The sequence below is a fragment of the Borostomias antarcticus genome, assembly GCF_949987555.1.
Source record: "Borostomias antarcticus genome assembly, chromosome: 17".
NCBI classification, from domain to species: domain Eukaryota; kingdom Metazoa; phylum Chordata; class Actinopteri; order Stomiiformes; family Stomiidae; genus Borostomias; species Borostomias antarcticus.
Window position 1 is genome coordinate 23,071,163 of NC_140250.1, and position 9,487 is coordinate 23,080,649.

The 9,487-nt window shown below is 48.7% G+C and overlaps 1 protein-coding gene across 1 annotated transcript in view; it reads right to left on the reverse strand.

Annotated features, from left to right (window-relative positions):
- Positions 1 to 361: 361 nt before the first annotated feature.
- Positions 362 to 9,487, reverse strand: part of il1rapl1a (interleukin 1 receptor accessory protein-like 1a) — a gene marked incomplete at both ends in the record, with an annotated part of 95,113 nt that continues 85,987 nt past the window's right edge. The window contains 4 exons of the mRNA XM_084452110.1: positions 362 to 1,083; positions 2,085 to 2,129; positions 3,500 to 3,670; positions 6,948 to 7,094. Of these exons, the coding sequence (XP_084308236.1) occupies positions 362 to 1,083; positions 2,085 to 2,129; positions 3,500 to 3,670; positions 6,948 to 7,094 (1,085 nt within the window). The remainder of the gene's footprint in view (positions 1,084 to 2,084; positions 2,130 to 3,499; positions 3,671 to 6,947; positions 7,095 to 9,487) is intronic.

A 9,487-nucleotide genomic window follows, 5' to 3' on the forward strand; every position in this document is an offset into this window, starting at 1 on the left:
CATAGAATTCCTGTTGATCAGTCTCTCAGTAGTTGATTGAACAGTTTCAATAGTCAGTGTTATCATAAATCTCATGTACTTCCTGGTGCCGAGCTCCTCTCTGTATAAGTCACTGTTTGGCAACACGAGAGGGCCACGTTCCAAACCAAAAACCATCCCACCTTTCCTATTCAGAAGTGTTCCAAACCCAAATCCTCCAGCCTCTCCGCAGTTAAAGCCATCCGCAGAGATCGTTCTACGTCCACAGACCGCACTGACCCCAACTAAACCGAACCGTATCGACCCAACCCAAACGGAACCGTTCCACGGGGTGGCGGTCGCCCCCCCGTCCCCGCCCCCCCCCTCCTCCCCCCCCACCTCATCACCAGATGACGCTGGAGATGCTGGTCTCCCGGGGCAGCAGGGGCAGCATGGCGTTGTTGGCGTGGGCCTCCTCCAGGCTGTGGTCGCGGCTCTTCCCGGGCGGGCGCTGGCCGTTGAGCAGCGTGAGCGGGATGTTGCAGTAGGTGTGCTGGTTCCCCAGCGAGGACAGCGGCGGCAGGGTGCCCCCTGGTGGCAGGTCGTACTCGTAGCTGCGGTAGTAGTGTTTCTGCCGCACGCTGGCGTGGTAGGTGTTGTGGAAGGTGGAGCGGAGGTCCGGGTGCGCCGTGGCCATGGCGGTGGAGGTGGCGGCCGCCATGGAGATGGCGGAGACGGTCTGGAGCTCGCCGAAGGGGCCCTGCTCGCTGGCGTCCAGGGCGGGCTCGTGGCCCAGCATGGGCTCGGTGCGCCGGAAGGGCATCTCATACTGCAGCTGCTTCCAGAACTTGGAGCTCAGCTTGTTGGACTTGGGCCCGCGCCACTTGATGACCGTCAGGGTCTTGATGGTGTGCTTGAGCGCCTCCACTTCCTGGTAGTTCATGATGCCGCGCAGCTCGGAGCACTCGATCAGGATGACCTTGATCTCCCCGGTGATCAGCATGTTGCGGAGGCGGGTCTCCAGCTCGAAGATGCTCCACCCCCGCCGCACCACGTAGTTGGGCGTCATGACGATGATGAGCCGCTTGCTCTGGTCCACGCAGCGCGCCACGTCCTCGATGTAGGCTGGAGAGAGAGAGAGAGAGAGAGAGAGAGAGAGAGAGAGAATGAGAGAGAGAATGAGAGAGAGAGAGAGAGAGAGAGAGAGAGATAGAGAGAGAGAATGAGAGAGAGAGAGAGAGAGAGAGAGAGAGATAGAGAGAGAGAGAGAGAGAGAGAGAGAGAGAGAATGAGAAATGGAGAGTGTGGGATGGAAAGAGCATGCGATGTGAAGACAAGAAAAAAGATGGAGAGAGAAATAGAATGTGGGTTGGAAAAAGCATGGGATGTGAAGACAGAAGAAAAAAGATGGATGGAGAGAGAGAGAAAGAGAGAGAAATGGAGGGTGTGGGATGCAAAGAGCATGGGATGTGAAGACAAGAAAAAAGATGGATGGAGAGAGAGAGAGAGAGAGAGAGAGAGAGAGAAAAATGGAGAGTGTGGGATGGAAAGAGCAGGGGATGTGAAGACAGAAGAAAAAAGATGGGTGGAGAGAGAAAGGGAGAGAAAGACAGAGAGAGAGAGAGAGAGAGAGAGCAGAGCAGGTAGAGAAGGAAAATTAAATGTCAGCGTTAGACGACAGCACATTCATCACATGATCAGTCCTCTTGAATATGTAAACTCTTTAAAGCTTCATATAGAATCTTAAATGAATTTCATTTTACGGTTAGTTATGTTGTGACACGATGAACGCTGGGGACATTCTACCACTCACCACACAGAAAACAATGGATAGACAATCGGACACAAAACACAAGACATGGACAACATCCAAAGACACCCTGACTAACTACAACCTCTACTGTACCTTCTCTGTCTTCTGGGTTCTCAATCTCAGGTGTCTTGTTCTGCCTATGTTCTTGTGAGTCTATCTGTTCTCAGGGTATGTGTCTGTCTGCATGAGTGAGTATGTGGAATACTGTATCATCTAAGCACTCTGCACTGAAAACTAAGCTTGAAAACGCTCTCTTCCTGCTTCCTGTGTGGGGGAGGAAGTGATGAGGGTTGAGGAGGAAGTGGTGATGTACCTCTAAGGAGCCTGGTATCATCCTGGTAAAGCTCATTGGTCAGACCTAAACACAAACATGTCAATGTTCAGGCTCTGGTCACCACAAGGAGAAGACACACACATACTGGACACGCGCACGCACACACACACACACACGCACACACGCACACACAATCTTACAATGCCAACAGACAGTGAGACAGATTCAAAACTGTCCCACTGTCCCATCCGCACTGCACTTATCGACGCAAGGAAATCAATAGGACCATTCAACAGAGCGCCAACCCTGAAATAATGCGTTTGACTGCAGGTGTGAATAACGAGGTGATCCGGCTATAGACCTGCTAGCATTCTGCACCTGGGGGAACAACTCTGCAAACTCCACTTAAGACTGGAGGGGAACTGGAATAGATGGGATTTGTCACGCTGCTTGTCGTGCCGTCTGTCTGAGGAGAATGGGAGCCGTCGTGCTGTTGAGGTACGTAGCTCTCGTCCGGCGTGACTCAGACTCTAGACATCATGCGCTGTTATCTTCAGCTCGCTCTAACGCCGCCCTGCTCTGATAAGGCTGTCCATTTATCACGCCACCAACACACGGCATTACAAAACAACAACCGCACACACACACACACACACACGCACGCATGCACACACAGAATTAATTCCGACAGGATTTTCATGCATGTGTTGAGTGGAACGGGGAGCGGGAAAGACGCAGTGATGATGAGAGAACCTCATAGTGAGAACAGATCTGTCTAGCGCAGCACATCACAGTCAACGCTCCCTACAGAGAGCTGAATACAGCAGAGAATCAACTCAGAGCAAAAGCACTCAAATTGATCATGGCCTGGAGCAAGGTTTACAGTAATAGTGAAAAATATAGTGCTTTGGAAGTGCATTTAAAACGTGATTTCTGGGTGGAATCACTGAAGCACGGTTACTGTAAACAGAGCAAAATACTACAGATTTCAAACGTAATCATGATTTCCCTAAATCCTGCTTCATGCTCTGATCTGACCTATTTAGCTCCGGTAAATTTAGCCCAGTGATTAGTCTGTGAGAGAATGTAAATAGTATAGCGATGAAATATATTCTCTCCTGTCTCTTTTTGGGAACATTCTTGCTTAGTTTTGGTTTAGTTGTGCATGTCCTAAATATCCCTACTGTACATGGTCTATACATTCAGGACGATGAAGGGGAGGAGACAAAGGAGACAGTTAACAGAGACAAATTAAACAACAACAACAACAGAAACAACAACAACAACATGAAACAGTGACACAGGAGTGGAGAGGGACAAACAAGAACAAGGACTACAACCACGGTGGTTCTACAAGCCACAACACTCTACAACAGCTGACATTGAAGAAAGGTAGACAAAGAGAAGTAGTGGAAGTGTGTATAGTACATGTGTGTGTGTGTGTGTGGACGTACTTCCAGTGGGGATGAGGTCTCTGTCTGGGATGAAGAGCTTGTATCCGTAGTGTTTCTCCAGGACGTCGGGGAGGATCTCCTGAGCGAAGCGCTCCTCCTCTCTGGTCTCCTGGCTCCACTGGTCAGGGTCCACCTTGGTGTAGGACAGGTACGCGTCATAGTCCTTGTTATCTGAGGGGCAGAGACAGAGAGAGAGGGTTGTGGTGATGGAGTACACACACATGCGCACACACACACACGCACACAGTCGTCACTAATCTGTGTTTTTCCAACCGGGTCTCTGACTCAGTAGCTCTGGATTCCTTAATCTGCAGACCAGAGAGAGCGTCCCCTCTGGCTCCCGGGAAGAGCTTCCTCTTACACAGAGAGACGCGCGGAGCAGCACAGGAAGAGAGAGAGAGAGAGAGCGGGGGTTTCTGGGTAAAGACTGAGTAATGATTATAGGAGGTGTAGGTGAGGAGGGAAGAGAGACTACACAACTCTCTGAAAGGGGTAGCTCCGAATTTTGGACATAGAGCCTCATTTAGCACTTAGTCATAATGTTGATTGATGGAGAGCATTTTCAGCTGATTCCATGCTGTCTCTTGCTGCTGTTCCAGCGTTAACGGCGTGCGAATGCTAGCGCAATGCAGTAGAAACGGCTAGCGTTCAAAGAAAACTCACTTAAACACTCCACATTTCACCCATTAAAATAAAACATGAGGACCCTCGGGTCGAGGGCTCATTTGAGGGGTTTTTTATGCCATCATTTTTGAAGTCCAACTATCGTTGAACCCATTCATTTGTTCAGACCTATATGGCTCTCTCTGTTAATAGGGAGGCGGAGTGATGCGTAACTAGCCAGCAGTACTGTCTTCACAACAAGGAACAGAAGAGCGGACTATTCTATTATCAACACATGCTGCAATGGCCACGTTCGTAAGGGATGTCTGACTTTGATGAGTTTAGTTTATCTGGCCATCCTTACTTGTTTGGAATGTTTATAAGTGAGTTTTCTTTGAATGCTAGCCATTTCGGTTCGATTACGCTAACATTAGTATGTCACTAATGCCGAACGAGAGACGGCATGGAATCAGCGGAAAATGTTCTCCATCGATCAACATTATGGGCAAGTTGTAAATGAGGCTCCATGTCCAAAATTCTACACCTTTAATGCGGTGGGGGTGGCGTGGGGTGTGATTATCACCTTAGTTCTAAACCTAGTCTGAATGACTCATACATACTCACAGAGCCACCCGAGACTGAGGATTGAACCGATACCAAAGATAGATGCCGAAAATACCCCGCAAACATGACTCAGGAAAAAACAGAAAATTCCATCTGCTGCGCAGCACTGGATCGGCCCGGGGGCTTTGAAGAGGAAGACAAATGACAAATACATGAGGGCCTCTTTAAAATGTCTTTAACAAATCTTTCAAATCATGTGTCTGAATTCCAAACAGTACAATGCCTGAGTAGACATTAGTATGTTTATTCTGCATCACCCGGGGTTCGAACTCACAACCAGACACCAGGGGAAGATCATGTTCTTGTTGAAGCAAAGTGAGAAGCTGGCAGTTAGACCTAAAATAATAATAATGAACAGACAAAGAACAAGAGGGGAGCTACATGTAGGCTGTATATACACAGACTAACAAGACAGGTGGAATCCAATCAAACAATCAGTGGCACAGCTCTCCTCTCAATCAAGTCCATTTAGCCAGTTAGTCCTAGGGTCTGCTATTGGGGCAGGGTTGCCAACAACAACGTCTCTAATTGGTGGAGACATTGCTGTTACACTATAGGATTGTGGGTAGTGCATTTTTCCTGCATGAACAGCAGTAGTTTGAGGGGACAAAATGAGGACATACTTCAAAATACTGTCAAAAATTCTGAAAAATGTCACACTACATCTACCATGTCAGGAACATCTTGACATTTTTTTCATGAACACTGGAGATTTATTGAGTGAGTATTGCAGTAGCTGCATACAGTACTGTTTACAGTAAAATATTTCGATTCACTGTGGGCTCAATGTTTGCTATTTTATAAATCTGTGAAGATCTTTTGTGGAGGTCAGTCTCAAGATGTTGTGTAGCAATTGGGGTGTCAATCTACCCAAAACTGTGGGAGGAGGAGGGTTTGATGGTTGATTGGTATTACAGTTTTTGAGAAAAACAGTGATGGACTTCATAATTCCTGCCAGCTCAAAGCATATGAAAGTTTCTGCTCACTTGGGCCTACATTTAGTTGCAAAGTGATAGCACGTACGGCTGATTTTTTTTTTTTTTTTTTTTTAGGTTTTAAACTTTAGACAGTTGCTGTAGCGCCACCATCAGGACTATTGGCCCTCAATGCCTGTTGATAACTTCTGGCATAGGACTGGACCTATGTGCAAGGTTTGGTGATTTTTCATACATGGGAAGTCAGACTTCCTAAGAAGAAGAAGATTCAGAAGATTGAGAATATTGGGAAATACAAGAGGGACCGTCAGCTGAGTCCGCCTGGCCCCTAATAACCCAGCAAAAACACCCTCCGTCTCAGAACAAGATCTCGCGGAGAAACTTTATTTGCAACGTGCGCAAACCGTTTGAAAAAAGCTCCCAAAACGAATGGAGAAAAAATGAGAGAAACAGAATGAAAGTGGTCTGTGGCTGTTAAAGACGCTGAACGGGCCTCAGTCATTACGGAGCGCCAGACGAGGCGTCTTATTTGGGTCAGCCGGGAAAGTGAGGTGGGAGCAGCGTTCTCTCGTGCTCTTTGACGACTACAGGCAGCTTTGAGGCTCAGGGGAGAGGCCAGGCAGCTTTGAGGCTCAGGGGAGAGGCCAGACAGCCTTCAATAGCGCACACACATCAAACCCCGCTTCAAACGCATCACCTCAAATTAGCCCCGCTATACCATGCGGCAGCCAATCGGAGCTCGGCGCCCGCGCCAGCGGTTCAACCGCTGAGGAGTCCCGCCTTCAGAACAGCGCAGAGACGGTTTAGAACGGATGCAGTCACAACAGGGAGATATCCAGCATGATTCTAGGAGAGAACGCAAGGTTCCTCCTCAAAGCCCGGAACATTCCGCAGGGAACTGTAGAATTCTTAACTAGGCTGAAGACTAACTGAATTCCACACTGTCAGGATGACTGAGAGCTGGTCTGAAATTGAAAATCCGTCTCCCCCACTGCAGAAGCAGCGCAGCCAACCGGGTTCACGCAACCACACATAAACAACCGCGCACTGTAGCCTACAGACAAACACACACACACACACACACACACACACACACACACACACACACACACACACACACACACACACACGTTCACACACACTTGACATTCAGTAGCATATTGTGAGAGAAAGAGAGGAAGAGAGAGAGGCAGAGTGAGAGAGAAATAGAGATGGGCAGAGAGAGAGAGAGAGAGTGAGAGAGAGAGAGAGCGAGAGAGAGGAAGAGAAAGAGAGAGAGACTTTACCTCCATCCAGGTCCTCACTGCCGAAGTGTCTCCTGTAGAAGAGCATGAGCTCGATCTTGTAGCACTTGTAGAGGGAGATGAGGAAGATGAGCAGCAGCAAGATGGCCCCCAGTCCACCAGCCAGCTCCACTGTGTACATCAACTCTGCTGAGAGACGCACACACACACATGCACGTACACACACACACAAATGCACACACAAATGCACACACACACACACACACACACACACACACACACAGGCACACACGCAGGGAGCCGGGAGGGGGAATGGTGTAATTAAAAATATTACATCAGACATGTTGTTTGTGTGTGTGTCTGTGTGTGACCATACCATAGTTAGCATGTTAGCATATGTGATTGCTAACTTATCTCTGGGTCATACAGCAGGATAGATGCCTCCCCAGAGAGAAGGGACTGGATTCATGATTTAGAATTGAGAAGGGGAGAGAGGAGGAGAGAGAGATGAAGGGATGAGAGTGGCGAGGGGTGATGAAGAATGAGGCTCAGTCTTAGTGAAGCACATTACAGACGATGCTTTCTGATTTGACAGCCAGACACTGCATGGCTTTGTGGGAATTCAGACAATTTTTTTCTCCGCGTGTCACTCTCCCCTTTCTCCTCCTTCTCACTCCTCCTCTCCTTTCTCTCCTCCTTTCCTCATCTTCTCTTCTTTAGAATGGGGGTGGGGGGGTAGCCATGCTCTGAGGGGGTAGATGAGCAAAGCCTAATTTATACTCAGTCGACAAGTGTCGTATGACAAATGTCTGTCGACAGAAATAAAAATGTCGACTGACATTTAGCATTTATACTTCAGCGAAGTGTCTGATCATCTCCATGGTAACTTGCAGACGCGTGGCTGATTGATCCATGGCGGCGAACGTGCCTACTATCTAGCTATCCAATCACAGCTGTGCCTTCTATCTAGCTATCCAATCACAGCGGCACAACGAAAGTGTCTGCGACAGTAGAACGTTTGGTGGGTGCAAGACACCCCTGTCCGACACGAAAAAGCGTTGACAGTGAGGTCACCTCTGTCTGTCGACACCATCAACAGTGTCGTACGACGGAGTATAACTTGGCCTTTACGTGCTGTAATAGAGCACCTTCTACCAGTCTGGCTCAGCTAGGGGAGGCGCACCTTACATCTCTACCCCCCCCCCCCCCCACCCCCCCTCCCACACCCCACTACAGACGCACAAACGCCCCGTACTGCGAGGGCCTCGGAACAAAAAAGCAAGCACGTCGTCGCTCCTGCGATTCTCCGTGTGCCTGTGTTGCTGTACACTATCTGTCTGGTTTCTCTTCTCCTCCGTCCCTCTATCGTTCCATCCCTCCTGCGTGTTTCTATCCTTCCTCTGAGGCAGAGATGAGAAGAGACTGCAAACGCAGGCCCCTCCCACTCCCACTTAGCTGGAGTCATAAATACGGCATCCTGGAAGAGACTACATGAAATAAACATCAGGATAATAAGAAAGAGAGAGAGAGAGAGAGAGAGAGAGAGAGAGAGAGGGAAGAAAGGAGAGAACACCGTCTGAAATGATTGAAAGTCTGTCCTGATCTGTCTGTGTGTCCTTCTCCTCTACCCTCCAGAGAGAGGGAGTGTGAAGTCAAACTAGCTCGGCTACAAAGAGCCTTAGAACGGGCCGTCCACAGAGGAGCTCACACGGACGTTAGGAGAGCTTAGACAGGGAGAGAGAGAGACCGCAGGAGAGAGATGGAGAGAGAGTGACAGACACAGAGAGACACACACAGGCTGAGAGAGATAGAGAGAGAGAAAGTGTGTATGAGAGAGAGGGAGAGAGATAGGAGAGATGGAGAGAGTGACAGACACAGAGAGACACACACAGGCTGAGAGAGATAGAGAGAGAGAGAAAGTGTGTATGAGAGAGAGAGATAGAGAGAGATAGCAGGAGAGAGGTGGAGAGAGGTACAGACACAGAGAGACAGAGAGAGACACACACAGGCTGAGAGATAGAGAGAGAGAGAAAGTGTGTATGAGAGAGGGAGAGAGAGATAGCAGGAGAGAGATGGAGAGAGAGTGACAGACACAGAGAGAGACAGAGAGAGACACAGGCTGAGAGATAGAGAGAGAGAGAAAGTGTGTATGAGAGAGAGAGATAGTAGGAGAGAGGTGGAGAGAGGTACAGACACAGAGAGACAGAGAGAGACACACGCTGGGAGAGAGAGATAGAGAGAGAGAGAAAGTGTGTATGAGAGAGAGAGAGAGACTTATTATGTAAATGTATGCCAATCCTACTGGACTTTTGGGGAAAGACACGCGGATCCATTTGCTGTTTAAACAACCATCAAATTACCTCTCTTTACTAAGTAACGGCCGCTGTGAGGGGTGCCTGGGAGGGTCACGCTGACAGAGCCGATATACATAGCTATGGGGCTGCTGGGGCGCGCATGCAAAGGCAGCAGCAACAACAACAATAAGAACAACAACAGAATCATCAAATGGAGCGGAACATGAATTGCCATGGTGTTAAAACACTGAGCTGATGGAACATTACAGAGAGAGAGAGACAGAGAGA